The 18,466-nt window shown below is 42.7% G+C and overlaps 1 protein-coding gene across 15 annotated transcripts in view; it reads left to right on the top strand.

Moving 5' to 3' along the window:
• Positions 1 to 15,648, top strand: part of adgrl2a (adhesion G protein-coupled receptor L2a) — a 90,890-nt gene extending 75,242 nt beyond the window's left edge. For 4 of the 15 annotated variants that reach the window (XM_080882598.1, XM_080882605.1, XM_080882606.1 and 1 more), the window contains 9 exons: positions 105 to 314; positions 969 to 1,189; positions 1,821 to 1,887; positions 5,739 to 5,830; positions 8,141 to 8,309; positions 8,508 to 8,636; positions 9,396 to 9,492; positions 11,064 to 11,192; positions 13,654 to 15,648. In XM_080882598.1, coding sequence (XP_080738724.1) covers positions 105 to 314; positions 969 to 1,189; positions 1,821 to 1,887; positions 5,739 to 5,830; positions 8,141 to 8,309; positions 8,508 to 8,636; positions 9,396 to 9,492; positions 11,064 to 11,192; positions 13,654 to 14,495 — 1,956 coding nt within the window. In that variant the 3' untranslated portion in view covers positions 14,496 to 15,648. Of the gene's footprint in view, positions 1 to 104; positions 315 to 968; positions 1,190 to 1,820; positions 1,888 to 5,738; positions 5,831 to 8,140; positions 8,310 to 8,507; positions 8,637 to 9,395; positions 9,493 to 11,063; positions 11,193 to 11,890; positions 11,909 to 13,014; positions 13,068 to 13,653 lie in introns of all 15 variants that reach the window. The other 11 variants (XM_080882607.1, XM_080882608.1, XM_080882609.1 and 8 more) reach the window with 7 other exon arrangements.
• Positions 15,649 to 18,466: the final 2,818 nt, after the last annotated feature.

Here is an 18,466-nt window from a genome sequence, read left to right on the forward strand (position 1 = left end):
TTCTTCGTTTTAGTCCTCAATTATCAAATCTAAAAGGGGAGGCTACCATTATTTCCCTCAGAGCTTCACACGACCCTCTTTGTCATTTCGCCCTTTCGCTTCAGGCCAGCAGTGAAGTGCACGAGCTGCTCCTGACCGTCATCACTCGCGTCGGCATCGTGGTGTCCCTCGTCTGCCTCATGATCAGCATCTTCACCTTCTGTTTCTTCCGGGGCCTGCAGAGCGATCGCAACACCATCCACAAGAACTTGTGCATTAATCTCTTCATTGCAGAGTTAATATTCCTAATTGGTATCGATATGACGGAACCCAGGGTAAGCCGGAATGATTTCACCCTATTGATTTGGTTTTGATTCATCCTCTCTCTCCTTATCGCCTCTCAGCCCTCACACAAAAGACCCTTCCAGAGTAAAATGGATAAGACTTTAAGCATTGTTTGTTTCTAGCCTTCCCCACTTGTCCCTGACATGACACGAGTGGAACAGCACCATTAATATAGCTTACTAAAGGGACATGTCTTCCGCTTGATGGGTCTTTTTCCCTCTTTCCTTTGAAGCTGCAGCGACGATTGCTGAGCAACGGCAGCTTTTTTCTGTCTTTTTTCACAGCTCCAAATAATTAAATCTCCTAACTCTAACCGCACAATACTAATGGCATTTAAATTTGTACTGTGCTGATGGAAAGCTAAACCTGTGCTTAGTCAGAGCCCATGTGGTGAATGAATATTCATTGTTTTTCTCTGCTGTTGAACGAGACGCCCTGAAACGACGATCTTTTCAGGGAGCTTCAATAAAAGATGGGGTACACGATGTACAATTTTCACTAAAAAACCAGCAACAACAACAAAAGTCAGATGGAAACGACACGTGTCATCTTGATGTCGAAAGATTATTTAATAAATTTCACTGTGTCTCCTTTGCATCTTGTTCTTTGATTGTCTGAATCTGTTGTTCTTCTGTCGTTCTCAGATTGGCTGTGCCATCATTGCGGGGATCCTGCACTTCTTCTTCCTAGCTTCCTTCTCCTGGATGTGTCTTGAGGGAGTCCAGCTGTACCTCATGCTTGTAGAAGTCTTTGAGAGCGAATACTCGCGGAAAAAGTATTACTACGTGTCTGGTTACCTCTTCCCTGCCATCGTTGTCGGCGTCTCAGCAGCTATTGACTACAGGAGCTACGGGACCAAGAAAGCGTGAGTGCAGCTTCTTTTTTTCTCTCTCTCTGAAAACATTCTTGGAAATGCAGAGCAGACATGCTGGATGCTGCACTGTGTGGGCTTACCTGCTGTGGCTGCGTGTGGCAGATTTTGAAAAGAAATCCGCTCGTCATTTCTTCCAGCACCTTATGTGCATCCCTGGAGACTACACCAAAACATTTGAGCGCCTTTTGCCAGGGATGGGCAGCTGTTCAATTTTTTATGTCATTTGAAAGTGGCTGACAGACTCAACACTGTGGTTTCAGGGGAGGCTGCAGCTACATTAATGCCTTTCTGTTCAAAGACCCTCCTGTGACCTCTTGTTTGTAAATGCTGTCTTAAAGAGGAGAGCGCAGTGCAGGGGAAAAAAGCCTTTTACATAGATTAATGGCTATATCACAGCTAAGACGACGCTATTAAGAGGGGCTGCTCGGTTTGCTTCTTCTCTTGTTGTGTCCGGCCGTCTTCCTGCTCGTTTTGTGAAAGAGCTTTGAGTTAAACACTGATAATAAAAGACATCAGCCCAAGTAACCAAAAATGATTTCTTTCCATTTTTAGCCACAGGAGCACGATGTCGTTTTTGTGGTGTTCACTGCCTGGAGCTGATTTGTGTGTTTCTCTGACATAGGTGCTGGCTAAGTGTGGATAATCATTTCATATGGAGTTTTATAGGACCTGTCACCTGTATCATCATGGTAAGCTGTTTTCTTTTCTTTGAATACTCATACTGACAGAGTGAGGAAGGGACCAAGAGGGTGAGATGAAAGAGATGCAGGAGGAAGATAAAGGGAGCAAGATGGTTGAACTGAAGGGAAAAGTCAGCAGGGTTTTTGCTCCAAGCCTTCCCGGTGATGACAGGTTAATTTTGCGCCACAGACAGATTACGAGGCGTCCGACGTTCCCCTCTGCCTCTCACTGCCTGACAAGCATCAGCCTTGATAGTGTACTTTAACCTCACTTTTACACAATTTCAGGAAGTCTCATATCACAGATATTACCTGATGACCTTCAAAGGTATGTGATGAGGGAAAAAATTATGTTAACAATTGGCTGAAATGGTCCATTTTACAGCACACGTTGCAAGCCGGGGTAATGTTCATAGCTCTTTTTTGTATTTGTCTGCCTGTAAATAGCGCACGACTTTGTCAGGAAGACGGAGAGCAAAGGCATCCCTTCTGTTTGGTCAGGGTCCGCCAAGGGTGAAGGACATATAGCATATAATATTGACATATGTCCCATTGAGGCATGCAATTATTTACTGGTCATGACATTATTATCTCTCGCTCCATCAGAGAGGCTCAGAAGAATAAGACCTTCGGGAGTCTTACTTCCCTGCGCAGGACAAAAAAAAAGAAATAGCAGGTGGTGTGCCTCACATATATCCTCTCAGCTTCCCACATCATGTATTGCTTTGCCCTCGTGCACACCGAGGGATAAGGAAGCTCTGCAGGCTCGTCTTGCTGCTGTGTAGGGAGGATGGGTGGTATTTGTTCAGTACTGTGTTCATTATCCAAGCTAATGGTTGGTACTGTATCTACAGATGCAGTGACCTCTGCTGAACATCAAGCTGACACTGAAAATATACTAGAGAAAAGGGTCAGCCGTGTCAAATTCCATCGAGTCCCTGCACACTATTGGCAGACTGCTCCGAGTTTTCAAAGTAAAGATGCAGTGGCCGTACTCTTTGTCTGTGTGGCAGCAGAATAAGTAAAAGGCAAATCTGCACACTGGATTGCATTTCACAGCTTTCTCACAAACAGGCGTTGGCTTAGGAATGGAAGAAATGGTGCTCACTGGAAAAGGGTCTGCGCTGGATTGAAATGTCTCGGAGTAAATGCTGAAATGACTTTTTCTTGTTTTCAGTGATTTTCCTGTCTTTTTTCTTTCCTCCTCTCTGCCTCCCTGCTTTGAATGTGTGAGCTTATAATTGAGGAAAAGCTAACATTGTATTAAAGCAAACATACATTTCTCCCTGTCTCAGCAAATGCTCTGTCAGCCACACTGGAATATGTTTCCTTTCCCTAAATTGGACCCTCATTGTTTTCCAATCGAGTGTTGCTCTCATAATGATTTGCATGAAAAATATTTCTGCAGTGGAAATGATGATCGGGATCCCGGTGGTGATGACCGCAGAGATAGAATCATGACCCTGTGAGGAGCTAATGTATTGTAGCAGAGCTAATATGTGACAGGAATGAGGTTTTGCTGCACTGGGCCGGGCCTCGCACACCGCTCCTCTGATTCTGTGCAACAATTGACTCAAAAAGACAAAGTACTGTGGAAAGGGGCATCTCGGGGGAGCGTGCAGGAGCAAGGTTTGTCTGCACCATCCGTGACCCTGGTTTCTCTACAAACTGGCTTTGTCCTTGTCAATGAAAGACAGAGTTAGAAGGCGAAAAGGCACATGAACAGGAGAAAAGGAGAGAAAACAGTGCTGCTTTGGCTTATGTCTGGATCCCCACTTGTCACCCAGACCATGTTTGTGCCAAGTAACACCAGTTTTGACCTAGGGTGGTCATGTTTTGTTTTGTTTTTTCTCAGCCTTGTGCTTTCCCCCCCTCATTTTTCCTGTTGTTTTTGCTGCCAGATGAAACGCTTCCTAAATACTGACTGAAAACAAAAGCTGAGAGCAGGCATTTAGATCCTTGTTCTTAGGCAGAGGTTGCCCTGCTTCTGGGCACAGGGGGTATTAGCTCCATGAAAGGAGGAACATGGAAGTAATGAGTGGTGGGGGGAGCCATTAGCATGCTTGAGATAACTTCAACACAAGGCCTTTTGGATCATGACACGTCGCGAGCAGTTCTTATCATCTGGACAGCTCCATCTGCACCTTTAATATTTCATCCCCAGCAGTTCATTTGGAGTTCAGTGTGTACACACACAGTCCGCTTCAGAAAAAGCTTTCTCCTCAGTCCCAGTGTGGCAAGGTGCTTCTGCATGGCTTGCAGTGATGATTCAGAGACAGAGTGAAGGATAGAGGCAAGACAGCTCCGCTCTAGCAAGAGGGATCCCCCGGGAGGGGCTGCGAAAGCATGTCGGTGGGGGTGGGAACATGTGCCATGCTGCTAGGTTACTTTAAAGTACCGTGTCCCTCTCCTCTGTCTCATTGCATCCATGTCACCACTCCAGGCTGTGTGAAAGGGTTTTTCAAAAGTCCTCGTCCTCGTGTCCCCCCACACCCACACGCCTCCCCTCCCCCACACCCACACCCACTGTCTGACTCATGCAGACAGGAATAATGGCTGATCACGGTGAAACAAAACATAGTTTCAGTGCCGTCTGTGATATGAAAGGTTTGCATTTTTTTCCTCTTCCTCTCTCGCCCCTTTTTCTTTTTTTTACAGTCGGGCTTATTGTGAGTGGCTCCATGAGTTGATTGCATGTGGAGGGGTGATGTATTGACCACAGGTAGTCTTTTGATAGCAGCGTGTGTGCACCAGAACACTGAGAAAGACTGAATGGCTGTGGTCTGAGTCCAGCTCACAAAGGTCCCTTGCATTGGCAGTCCGTCTCCATTTTTCTTTTGCCAGTGCTGCAGTGCTCTAAAGACAGCGTGCTAACGCCAAAATGCACTGTTTGGTTTTCGTCCCTACAAATGTTTTACTTGCATGGAGCTTCTTTGTTACGCACATGGCACTGACGCCGCGTACACATAAATTTGTCTGCCGTGTTTCTGGTGTTTGATCCTCTTATTTGCTCTATTGGAGACTCACATCTCAATTTCCCTTTGTAAGATATTCCTTGACATCATTTATACATGCCTGGCTTTCAGCACAAATGCACTTGGGTTTGTCTGAGTGAGTACATGTACATGCTGCGTCAGGTGCTAGTTTGCTCCAGAATAAATGTTTTTGAGGTAAATTATTTGGAAGGGCTCCTTGCTGGAACATGCAGCCTTTGTGTCTCTAAATCACAGTATTGATTTTTTTTTAAAGGTAGCAAATAAATGTGCTCAGAAACACAGCGCATAGTATCCCTGTCTCAACCTGATATGTGCCACTGGTTCTCTAAAGATTTAATACATTAAAACAAGCAAGCAACAGCCTCCACACGTCTCCCCTTCCTTCTCTCTCTCTCTTTTCATCTGGCCACAAACAGGAATCGAACAAAATACACCACGTTCCCTCAAGCCTTCTGTAGCTGGTTATACCTTATAATATTTCACTATGTGCATAAAATGATATGCAGTTGTTTTGTACACCAAGAGGCTCTCATTTCTTCTGCTACTTTTCATTCCCTTCTGACATTCCCAGAATGGTGCTGTGTGGCTGCCCCCCTCTTTTCTTTTTTTCCCTTACAGTGATGGATTTTAATGCATTTCCATGCTCTTATTGATATAGAATGACACTAAATTTGGCGCCAGTCGGCCCCGTCTGAGACTAGCTGGAACGATAGATGTTTATTGGATTAGTCTGTGGACATGCAGAGTTGAAGGCTCTCCTCTTTTAATACTTATGGGCAAATTAACAGTTTTTTTTTCTGTGTGTGCTATATCTTCAGTCATACATCTTCATGTATTAACACTGCCATTACTCTGTTTTGACAGCTCAATCTCATCTTCCTGGTGATCACAATGTACAAAATGGTGAAGCACTCCACCACCCTGAAACCAGACTCTAGCCGACTGGAGAATATAAAGTAAGTGAAGCGTCATCATATGCAGAACGCCCGCACACTCCTCCCACTTATGAGCAATCTAACACCGGTGCCACTTCCCCCGGAAAAACCACAAAGCCTCTTTTAGTGTTAAGTTGTTGTTTTTTCTCCACCTCTACATGAATTCTTTTTATTATTTATTTATTTTAGGCCCAATTTTAAAATGATTCATAGAGACTTTACTATTTTCACTGAAATTACTTTTTTTTTTGCATCACCATGTTGTGTATAATCTGTGATGATGACTACACATATTCTGTGACTCATATTTTTCATGCTTTGGTGTTTTACTGCAAACCTGCAGCCACAGAACTGCTCTGGCATGACACGCATCACTGTAAGGATGCTGCGTAACCGCTCAGCGTCGGCTCTGGCAGGGTGGGGCGCAGCCGAACAGCTACCATGTGTGCTTGAGACTGGAAAATGTCAAAGTTTTTTCATATTTATATATATATATAGAGAGAGAGAGATGCCAGCTTCTAATCCTAAAAAGAAAAAAAATCTGCCACCATCTCAACACCGCCACACTCCGCCTTTCCTCTTGTAGCCGCTGCTGAGTCACCGCAGCGTGTAGCTCAGCGTTTTCCAAAGCACTAATTACAACTGCTGTTGTTTTTGCACATTGTATGAAGAAAACTGATATAAATATATATTTATTGCTGTTTACTCCAGGGCCTTGTTGGTTACAGTCCTGCAGTCTCATGCCATTTTGCATTATTTACATTATATTAGTTTGTGTTTCAACCTCCACCACGCTGTGTGGGAGCGGCGCTTGCTGCTTTCTTTTTTCCCCCCGTCCAGTGTTTGTTATTCTTCATCTTTGCTTAATGAATGCGTGCAACAACACAGCTCTGTGGTAAAACCGCAATCAGAGAGAACAGTCACAAAAACGCCTCACTTAGTATTCCTCCCTGTTTAAGGAAACCACAGCAGAAAGCATTCACTGAACTTCAGATTGTTGCGCATTTTGATGTCGGATGTTAGAAATGATTTCTTTCAAGCTTGTTTGTACTGAAATGCACCGTTTGCCTAATCGCTGTTTCCTCTGTGATCATTTGTTTCCTGTTGTCGCTGTTTTTCGTGCCAAAGTTTGATGCTGAAGTCAGACAATGGTCGCTGCATGTTGCATGTGAAGCCAAAGTTAACGCACACCCTCTCCTTTCTTTTTCTTCTGTCATTCCTCTCTCCTGTCTCTGTTCTGCAATCCACACCAGTAATTATCGCGTTTGTGACGGCTACTATAATACAGATTTGCCTGGGTAAGCTTCTACTACGCACCTCAGATAATTTTACCCACACAACACCACCCACGAGTAAAGGAGCATAAATGCATATTCAGCTACAGACAGCGAATGTTCTACATGTAATTGAATCATCAACAGCAAAATATACAAGTCTCAGTTCTTGTTAGATCCTTTATTTCACTGCCTCCCGTGATTTCCCCTGAATCAAAGTTGACGATATCTTACTCAAATGCCGACTAACCCAAGCTGTTATGCGCTCTAATCTAATTGTGTTTCTCTCTTCCTGCCTGTCATGCTCTCTAGCTATGAAGATAATAAACGGTTTATCAAGTAAGAACATGCTGCCCAGAAGTCGTCTCCTCAGCTTCTAGTTTATTCTCTCTATCCCACGTTATTTTTTCGTGCCTTTTTGTTCCTCTTTCTATCATTTCCTTTCACAAACTGCAGCTTCTAAGCTTCTCATCCACTGTCTTTGTGACCGGTCACTGCCACCACGTCCATCATTTTTGATCCAGTTTTGTTGTCGTTGCTGTTGTGTGTTTGATCATCGAACCGTGACCACTGTTGGTGTGCGAAGGCTCCGCAGGACCTTCGCACACGAAGCAGGGAGTTTTCCTTGAACTCTTTCCACGTCTGCGTAGCTTCTCCGGTTCTGGTAGCGCACTCAGTAGATGAATATGATAGTGTTTGTTGCTTTTGTTGAGTTATTTTTAAACATGTCGTGCTGTCTTGTGATAGCGGTTGGTGTGTTTTAATAAATAGAGAGGTATAAAGAGAAAAGCGGGTCAAGCTTTTGCTTGTTTCTTGTCTTGTCTGAGGGCAGAATCTGCACGTGTGAGGATGGAGGGGTGGGGACAGCGGGGAAGGGTTGTGAGGACGTGTGTGTGTGTGTTTTCTTTTTCATTTTATTTCATTTTCCTCCCACCTGGTTTTTAGCCTTTTCTACATATTTCATAGTGGAACCGGGTGATTAATATTCCAATCACCGTTCTGTCACAGAACCTCCCTCATGCTGGATTCGTCCTGTGTCTCGTTTGTCGTCCCTCAGATCCTGGGTCATGGGTGCTTTTGCTCTGCTGTGTCTGCTCGGTCTCACCTGGTCTTTTGGGCTCTTCTTCATCAGCGAGGCCTCGATTGTTATGGCGTACCTCTTCACCATATTCAACACCTTCCAAGGAATGTTTATCTTCATTTTCCACTGCCTTCTCCAGAAAAAAGTAAGTAGTCACTCTGCACTGCGTACGGTTTTTCTCTGTCAAGGTGAAAAGCAGAAGGCTTTTGAGCAGTCAAGGCCAAACCTTCAGCTGAATTCACAGATGCTGATATAAAGAACAAACACTGCCTCATTCTGCTTCTTGTAAAGTCATATGTAAAGTCAACATTGTATTTAAACACTTGGCTGTTTGCCTGCGTAGGTCCGCAAAGAGTACAGCAAGTGCTTCCGCCACACGTACTGCTGCGGAGGGCTGCCGACTGAGAGCTCGCACGGTTCTGCGAAGACTTCCACCACACGGACCAGCGCACGCTACTCCTCTGGCACACAGGTACACCGGCACTTTTGCACAGTGAGAGTCTCGCCACGTGCCAGGATAAGATGAGAGCGCGACGTATCCTGGACTCGTCGTGCAGCTCTGTTACGTTGTTAATAACCCCACTGTTTAAACGACTCCTCAGGAAAATGTACTTTTACTGTGAGCACAGAGAAAAAGCACATTCTGCATCTTAACCTCAGAGGTAGATGAGAAGACACAAACATTATCCCACTTTTTTACAAGCAGCATCTGCTGTACTGCATGAGTACCTTTCTTCTGTTCTGGCCCCTTTAGCTCTTGCTTTTATCCTTTTTCACTAACGCCATGTGCATGGGGAAGAAATACGTATTGCACTGTTTAAAGAGCATTGCAGGCACTTTTTACTACAGGGAGAGCCAAAATTACAAAGAAGAAAACAACAACTTTGTCCTCGCCTTATCCGGTTCTTATTAAAGGCTAATAGACCTTAGCAGACAATACCTCCAGATGTAATGTGCTTATAGAGAAGCATCCCCGTCTCAGTATAACCTCCAGCCTATTGTAAAGAGTCATAACTGGAGCTGAAGTTGTTCAGAAGTTGACTTACATAAAATTAGTTTTTGAAAAACTCATCCAGAGGGATTGAGCAGTTACTACTGCCCTTGCCTCACTGCAGATTAGTAGGTTTGTTTTATAGTGTGTAGCACGTAGAGGGAAATCGAATGAAAGTTGATCTGAAAGGTGAACGGGCTTGTTTAAAGTCCTAATGGCTGTCCCTTGTTGACCTGACAGAGTCGTATCAGGAGAATGTGGAATGACACCGTAAGAAAGCAATCTGAGTCCTCCTTTATCTCAGGTGACATCAACAGCACCTCCACCCTTAACCAAGGTCAGTTCACACCTCATTTCTCTGCACATGCACACCTATGCACACATTTCATCATCCAGCTAAAAATACCTCCTTCAAGTTCCAATGATCTCACCAACACCGTCTAGGGTCCTACTCTGGTAATCGTAATAAATGATTCAGCTTGAAAAGACAGAGCAGTACGGTTTAAAAAAAAGATTTAGGTCTTTAGTGTGGTCTCCCTGTTCTGCCAGCAAAGGATTACAACAATCCATCCTCAAATACTCTGTGAGCTGTCATTCTGGCCAGTCATGTCAGTCTTAAATTGGGGCAAGGCTGGAAGAACTTTTTTCTAATTTAAGTGCTGGCTGTCCAAAGTTTATACCAAAGCTCAGGGGAAACATAGACAAAACTTAAAAGGCGGGGAAGGGGTGGGGTGCAAAGTTTTATTTTCGGAAAATCTTAACATTGCTTTAAAAAGGCGGTTTGTAGCCTGGCATGTAAGGTGACCTCTCTTACTTTACAGTGGGAGGGAGAAAAAAAAACTGTCATTTATTATTTAGCTTGAGCACAAATATGATGATGAGAAGATGATGTTCAACTCTGGCTGACCTGGAGTGCTTAGTGTGCTGTTAGGCTTTCTGCTGCTCTCTGAAATGGCTTTCCAAGCATGCGAAGGGAAAGAGGGTTTACACCGAGGTAGCTTAACTCCACTCCCTCCTCTCCCCTCCTCTTGACTCCTGTCTCTGCTTCTCTTTGCGGTCACTTTTTTTTTAAAATTTTGCTGTCACTTGTCACAAACTACAACATTACACCTAGCGCTTTAAAACACATTTTGGCTTGCTGATACATCAGCATCAAAATAGAAGTCTTTTTGGGGGGGCGATCAGTATAATTTCCTGGAGATGTTAATGTAAAGGTTGGATATTGATCACTCTGGGGTGTAGCTGCCTCATTACCCTGGAGAGACAGTGCACTGAAGGATGGCTCTATCTCCTAGAAGCACTTCCCTGTCATTAAAAACATCCCTGGAGACTTCTCAACCTGACAGATGGCATTTAACACAGGTGATAAATGGCAGCCGAAATACCTCAGATCCTTAAAACACACTGCAAGCTGAGGGGGGGGGGGGAATGGAAAGAAGATGAGCTTTTGGAAGAAAGTGGCAAAAAATTAAGACTTAATAATAACTTTGACTTGGACGTGTTCGCCTTGGTCTCTTGGGAGCACTTATGTTTGGACCTGGTCCAACAGCAAAACCTCTGCACAATAACAGGGTGCTGTTTTTGGGAGGAAAATAATACTAATAACCGAGCTTGACTTAAAAAATGCGAGAAGTGTGAAAAATTGCAGTAATGAGCACAGCTGTTTCAAATGTTAGTTGGTAAATAAATGGGTTATAAATGCTTTTCAACACACGTAATGAACTAAATAACTGAAGAAGGACAGCACAAAGTTGAATATTTTTGCTCCTCAAACTTTTCTCTGTACGATCACTACGTTTCAGATTTCGCGTAAAAAGAGAAGTGACGCCACACGCCTCTCTACACAAACTGCTGCTAATTTCCTTGATCTCTTTTTCTCAATGCTCCTCTTCTGTCCTGCTGCTCCAGGAATGACCGGGAACTATCTACTAACAAATCCTCTCCTGCGACCACAAGGCACTAACAACCCTTATAACACCTTACTGGCTGAGACAGTCGTATGTAACACTCCCACAGCTCCAGTGTTTAATTCACCAGGTGTGCTTACTTGATACTTTCACCTGCATTCTGCCTGTTCTTCTGTCTTTACCTGCTCTCTCCCTCTTTTGTATCTCACTTCAGTGTACGGCACGCTAAAAGAAAAGCAGGATGTTCGGCAGTATCACCTTTCCTTCTGAATCACTGTCTCCCAAATGCTTGACACACTACATAGTGAGAGAATGTGTGTGTGTGTCTGTGTGAAAATGCACACATTTTCATGCACGCCAGAGATTTTTGTGGTTCGCCTCAATAGAGTCTCATATGTGTTCTCGTATTTCTAATATCCATACTCTGCATGGGACGTGATGATTAAGATGGGAAAGAGATACTACACGTTCTGCCTTAAAATAATGCAAACTGTGCAGCCGCAGTATAATCTGCATGATTATTATGATGAATTCTCCTGAATTGAACAGGTCGTTTGTTAGTTTTGGTTTGCTTCAGAGGGAATTTTCCCCTTCAAAACACATTAAACTGCAAGAAAAAATCATGCAGCGTTGCATTAGTAGCTGCATACACATGCAGACTTTCACAGATTGCTTTACTGTACAGTTGGTGGTGACTTTTGAGCATACACCACACTGTAAAGACTGTGCTGTGATTATTTTTATATATATCTATATATGTATTCTATTTTGAAACTGAAATGGCCTCCTTTGTCATGTTTTGTGCTTTTCCCTTGTGCTTCCTTCTAGTGACCTACAGAGAGACAAGTATGGGAGTAAAACTTAACTTTGCCTATCAAATGTAAATTTTTTTCAGCATGCTTATTAAAAAAAACCCAACAAAACCCCGGCACAATCACTGGTTCACTTTAGGCCATTAACACACACTCAGTGAGCAAGCGGTTCACAAAATTATCTACCCAAATTTGAAAGACAATAAAATATCAAATATTCTTCCAGAGCTTCTAAATGCTTATTACTCTGCTATTGTCTCTTTTGCTTAATTTGAGATTTAACCAAAACAACATGTGTTGCTTTTTTTCTCCCCGTCAGAACAGCTTTTGTCAGGTTTCTTTTTTCTTTTTTTTCATGTCTTTTCTTTTCTCTCCAGTTGCTTGTCCTTGTGTGGCATACAGCAGTTTCAGTGTCCAGTAGTGTCCCCGCACTGTTTTTCCCCAGAAACACCCGTCTGGACACTAAATTGCCGTCTAGCGGGCATAAACACGTGGATGTCATGGCTGCAGCTGTTCAACTTTAGTTTTCCTTCTTCATACTTTTTTTTGAAATTTCCACAGAATCTCTGTAAAATCTTTCCCTTTAGTCACAATCGGTCCACCCCTCCTGGACAGAGACATAATGAATTGCCATGGACATTGAATTAATGTTATAATTAAAGTGGTAGCAGAGTTCCTTTATCTCCTTTCTCAGTCGTGGTATTACAAATACATTTTTCTGCTGCTTTCCATGACCTCCATGCTTTGAGAAATTCCTAACATGACTGAGTCTGACCTCAGCAGCAGCTGTTTTTTTTCTTGAGCTGTTCTGCTAGTGACCGGGGTCTCACTGGGAACTGTTACTGTGACGGATGCCAAGTGCCGAACTGCGGGCAGGCTTTGACCTTTGCCAGCTTTGGGTACACAAGCTGCCAACTAATGGACAGCAAGTGTACCGACACAAACTCAACTTAAAAAAAAACGACAACAAAGCGGCTGCTGGCAGTTAGCTCGGAAAACTAAAAGCTAGCCGATGCTTAATTATTTCATTTGCTGAACCCTTGCTCTTGCTAAGTTGCAGTTAAGACCGTTACATTTTGTTGTTCTTTTGAGTGATTCTTCATGTTACAATAAATCATTTTACTTTCTTTTGTACATCAGCTGCTCTTAGACCAGATAGCCTGAGCAGACAGACATGATGTGAGTTGTCTAAAGTGAGTCCTTTCACCTGCTGTGTGTGGTGATGGTGGAGTGCTGCTTGTGGGCTCCCCTTGTAGTGGGAACAAAGATGGCTGTCCCATGACCACTTTCCCTTTTCTGTCTTATGTCATCGTTTGCCATCTCCTTCCTTTTCTTTAGTTCAGCACATCCAACCTATTAGTTGCTAGAAAACCTTTAAGTGTCGTAGCTTGCCCGTCTGTGGCTTCATACATGTGGACATCCACTTTTTGCCCGGTGTGTTGTGATGGTGATTACTGTCTGTTTCTTAATGTTGTTTGGGATCTTTTTCACATTTGTGGCAGAACTAAGCGCACAAACCCCTTCCTGTTTGTTCTTAAAGCAGCTTTTTAAAAGGGAAAGTGAAAATGTATATGTGAGAAAGTAAAATGATTTCTCGACGCAAGTGATGCATGCCTGCGTATGCTGAGGATTGTGCCTAACTAACAGGTTTACGGCATGGCTTTATTTGACCTCCATGTGAAACTGCATCCTAAACAGCATTAATGCTCTGTTTTATTCCCCCTGCTGTTATTGGTGTTTGACTAATGTAAAATCCCCTCTATTTGCCTTTCCTTCCAGGGCACTCACTGAACAATGCGGTGAGGGACACAAGTGCAATGGATACTCTACCGCTAAATGGTAACTTTAATAATAGCTACTCGCTCCGTAATGGGGACTTTGGCGACAGTGTGCAGGTAGTAGACTGCGGCCTGAGTCTGGACGATGCTGCCTTTGAGAAAATGATAATCTCAGAGCTAGTACACAACAACCTGCGTGCCTGTAATAAAAGCCACCAACAGCAACAGCAGCAGCACCACAGTTTACATCATCCACCCCACCACCAGCAGCCACCGCAGTACCACCATCACCACCACACGGAGCGGGCTCCGCCCAAGGTGACGGTGGTAGGTGGAAGCAGCAGCGAAGATGACGCAATTGTGGCCGACGCTTCGTCTCTGGTCCACGTGGGTGACACGGTGGGCCTCGAGCTGCACCAGGAGCTGGAGGCACCTCTCATCCCCCAGCGGACTCACTCGCTTCTGTATGCACCCCAGAAGAAGGTGAGGACCGATGGGGGAGTCGATACGTTTGTCAGCGAGCTGACACCCACCAATCCCGATGATAGTCTGCAGTCCCCAAACAGGGACTCCCTGTACACTAGTATGCCTAATCTGAAAGACTCTCCGTACCCCGAGAGCAGCCCTGATGTTGTGGAGGACCTGTCCCCCTCCAAAAGGAGCGAGAATGAGGACGTTTACTACAAGAGTATGCCTAACTTGGGGGGTGGCCAGCAGCTCCAAGCCTATTACCAGATAGGCCGAGGGAGCAGTGATGGTTACATTATTCCCATTACTAAAGAGGACAGCATCCCTGAAGGCGACGTACGAGAAGGACAGATGCAGTTAGTGACAAGCCTTTAAATGTATTTAAATCATCCCCAGACCGTTCCCAGCCTTCCTGCAGCCCTGAACTCTTGGAGGACATTATAAAAGGGAAGGGAGGCATTTTTCTTTGTTTTTTTCAATGGGTTTTTTTTGTTTGTTTGTTTGGGGTTTGTTTGCTTTTTTGACGAGAGCTTAAAAGCCCCGCCATTTACACTTAGCCATTTGCAAACCTACATCTCCATTGCCATCTTCTTTTCATGCCACCCTTCCTAACTTCCCTGCAGACCAATAGACTTGGAGCACAGCTATGGCAGTGCAGAGTTTTAATGAGACTGTACATAAAATGCAGAGTTAAATTTCAATTTTAAGAGACAAGCCAACTATGTATTTAAATGTGCTGCTGCTGTTGATTAATTGAGAAAATTTTAAGGTACGAAAATTAAAAAAAAAATGGAAAAAAAAAAGGAAAAAAAAAAAAAGGAAAAAAAGAGAGAGCGAGAAAGAATCAATACTGGCTACATCCAATCAGCAACCTCCCAGTCAAAAGGCTGTACATACACTCCCCAACAACCTAGCTGAAGCCTGTTTTTTTCTTTTTTGTTATTTTTTTTTTAAATATTGTATACAGAACAGTACCCCTGGACCAGGACATGGACATGTTTGCAAAATGTTCCTGATCAAACTGTTAGAAAAGGAATATAAGGTCTTGATCGGTCTCCATCACCATCAAGTTTGGATTGTATAACCACTAGCAATCAAGCCCCTGGCCTTATATTTTCTCAACTGTAACTTGAACTGTTGTCAAGGAAAAATGGCTAAAATATATATTTTGTTGTATTGCTAGTGTAAAATAAAAAAATTCAATGGGAAACCATAAATATGAAGAAACCTTATAATTGCAAAATCTAACGTTTGAGAGACTATTGTGTAGAAGTTGCACATATGTTATACAGTGTGTTTATGGTTCCAACACTTCATTCATGGTAGTGCGTTTGAACGTTAAGGCTTATAAAAAGAGAGATCGAGTCAACTAATTACAAAGATGCATTATCACCTTTTCCATTTGTGAACAGTGTTTTTTTCTTCCATCGATATCGCCCATGTTTAAATATGTTTATTTGACTTTGCCATTTACTTTGGTAGAATGGGAATGCAAAAACCCCAGTTAAGGTGACTTATGCATTGCACAGTTTTTTGTGTAATTCTGGCAGATATAGATCTTTTTAAGTAACGGCAGAGTGGTGGGCAAGCGCAAATGAAACGAGCGACTTTGAACAATAAAGTTCCTATCATAAATGTAGTTCTTCCGCTTGGGTTTGGATATTTTATTTATTAAAATCTTTCCAAAAAAAAAAAGAATAAATAAATGGGAAATGTGTGAATATTTTCCAGCACTGGTATACATGCTGTACTGTAGCTCATGTTTTTTATGTAAACATGTTACCAAGGGGCTCTTCACTTAAGACTGATGTAAAGTTCAACACTTGTTTAACAAATAAAATAAATGTGAGATTTTTTGTCAAATGCCAGTTGCTTTTTAATGGTTTGTGGTTTTGGTACTATTTGAGAAAAAAGCTTTTATTATTTTGCTATGGACAAAATACACTTTTGACTCAGGTTACAAGTTAAGTCCCGAGCACCTTGACAGGTAAATTAGTGAATTTATTTTCTAGAGCGTTTATTTGCTTTCTTTTCCTGCTATTTCTTTGCTAACTGCAGAGTTTAGAGAGCGCGTATGTGTTATAGAGAAGCCAAATCTTTCCATGTGATTCAAAGATGAGAAACTCAGGTAGGAAAACTGCATTGTAAATGTTCCTCTGTGTGGTTGTGACACTAATAAAGGCTAAAAAAAAACAAACACAAAAAACCCGACACTGGTTCAAAGCATTGTCCACTAAGTATATTTTTAAATGAGCACTAGACTGAGCGCCATTAAAGGGTCTGGCAGTACAGAAGTCTTGTAGTAAGATTTTGGCTTAAAATGCCGTGTGGGAGTGGAAATGTGTCCACAGACCTAACAAGGGGTCAATGTAACACTTGGCTCCGGCTGTAGAAATATATTATACATAATGTGTCCAGCTATGACACATATTTGCTCTAATTAATGTCTGCTTCTGCTGGAGCCCACAGTCAGTTCTTGGGTGGTTTATGCCTCAGGTAGTGCTAATTTCTGAAGCATTTTAATATAACACCAGTTGAGGCAGAGTGACAGCTCTCAGCAGGGTTGCTGGAAATTGCACTGTTTACCATTTGGCATTGAAGGAAATGACTCAGAACTTAGCAAAAATGCACTTTATGTCAGTGCACATAAGGCTGTGTGGGCTGTGTGTTGTTTTGACTTTTTCAACAATTACGTGACATTTTGTGCAATTATCTGAGGCTTCAAATTGTCATAGAAGAATTATGTTCCTTTTTTTGTGATCTCTTGTACAGACCCCTTGAATGTCAGTTTGGAATCAAGTGTTGTGGTGATTGTTGACTGTTGAAATGGCAGGCATAATGACATGCATAATAATGAGAAAAAAAGCATATTGATTTCCTGCATTGTAAAACATGCAGCGCCATTTTATCTGTTTAACATCCCTTAACGTTTGATAGCGTACACGTAATTTGAAAGCATAAAATTAGTCTTAAGAATGACAAATATAAATATTATAATGAATTGATAGTATTTTTTGACAGCGGAATGACAAAATATGTCCTGTAAAAGTCAAAAGTAATGCTAAACTGACAATGCATAATTAAAAAGAAGTGGCTAACCCACACTTACAGAGGGAAAAAATGCGTTTTTGAGTGCAGAACAATGTGTTAAACCTCAAAACTACCACCACAGTTAACACTGAAAGCAATGCTCCATTGTCAGATCTGCAGGTTTGTCTTTGCTCATTGTTTTTGTCAGGATAAATCTCACTCAGAAGCACCATTCACCCGATTTATCTGTTTACCTGAAACAAAAAAAAACTCCAGTGCAAGATTATGTACAAATTGTAAAATAAAGTTCATTTTAACAGCAGAAGCTCACGTTTCAGTGGTGTCAGTAGTCAGGTCTTCATAAAATACAGGCAAACAAATATTTGCCAACCCTTTCCTCACCCCTCTCTCTAACTGCGGTTTGTTTATCCCGACACGGTGACCTTCGACGTGGATAAACTTGGTGTGTAAGCAGGTTTATTTTCATTATTGAGGACAGGGAAATATGATCTCACACTGACTGTTTGTCTCTGTTAGAGAATGTGGACTATACAGCCTCTAGCTTTGCGTGTGGCCTTCTCACCATTCAAGATCTTCTCTAATTCCCTGCCTTTTGCTGAGGGAGAGACTCGCCCTTTGTCAAACATTGATTCAGAAGTAGGCCAGGAGCCGAGGGGCTGAGAGCTTGGTTCCTCCCACGGAGGAACAAGCCAGCCTCTGGAAACAGAAGTAGAGAATACTGTCAGCAGAATCAGAGTGAAACTATTTAAGACGAATGGGTTATTGACTGAAAGAAGCATGTGAGTCACATCTGACCAAACATAGCTGTGACTGTCTGATTGTCAAGTCTGAGATCATTTTCAGGATCTAAGGATTTCTGTAGGATATGATGAAATTGCATGAAAGACATTTTGCTGTCGATGAAAAGATTTAATGTGCGTTTCCAGAGTGCACCGAACGTCTCCAGCATCATTTTCCGTCTCCAGGAAACGTGAAACAATGAATCTTTTGCAGAAAGCAGATTTAAAAGAGACATTTAAAAAGCTATTTGTTTAACTAATCCTCTGTTTAAGATCGACTGAGATGTTATAATCATTTTTAAAATAAATTCACACCAATTCTTTTACTTTAATCAAGTGCTTAAATGCATTTTATGAGCCATCCATCCATTTTCTTCAGTAAATTCAGGGTAGTTGTCGGGTTGAAGCTCGTCACTGCTGTCACGGGGCAAGCTGTGGGCTGGCTCGCAGAGTACGAGTATTTCCAATCTGTGCTCTGTGGTGTGTATGTGGGTGTGTTTTATTGCAGATCTCTGT

Source organism: Rhamphochromis sp. 'chilingali' (genome assembly GCF_963969265.1).
Source record: "Rhamphochromis sp. 'chilingali' genome assembly, chromosome: 5".
Classification (NCBI taxonomy): domain Eukaryota; kingdom Metazoa; phylum Chordata; class Actinopteri; order Cichliformes; family Cichlidae; genus Rhamphochromis; species Rhamphochromis sp. 'chilingali'.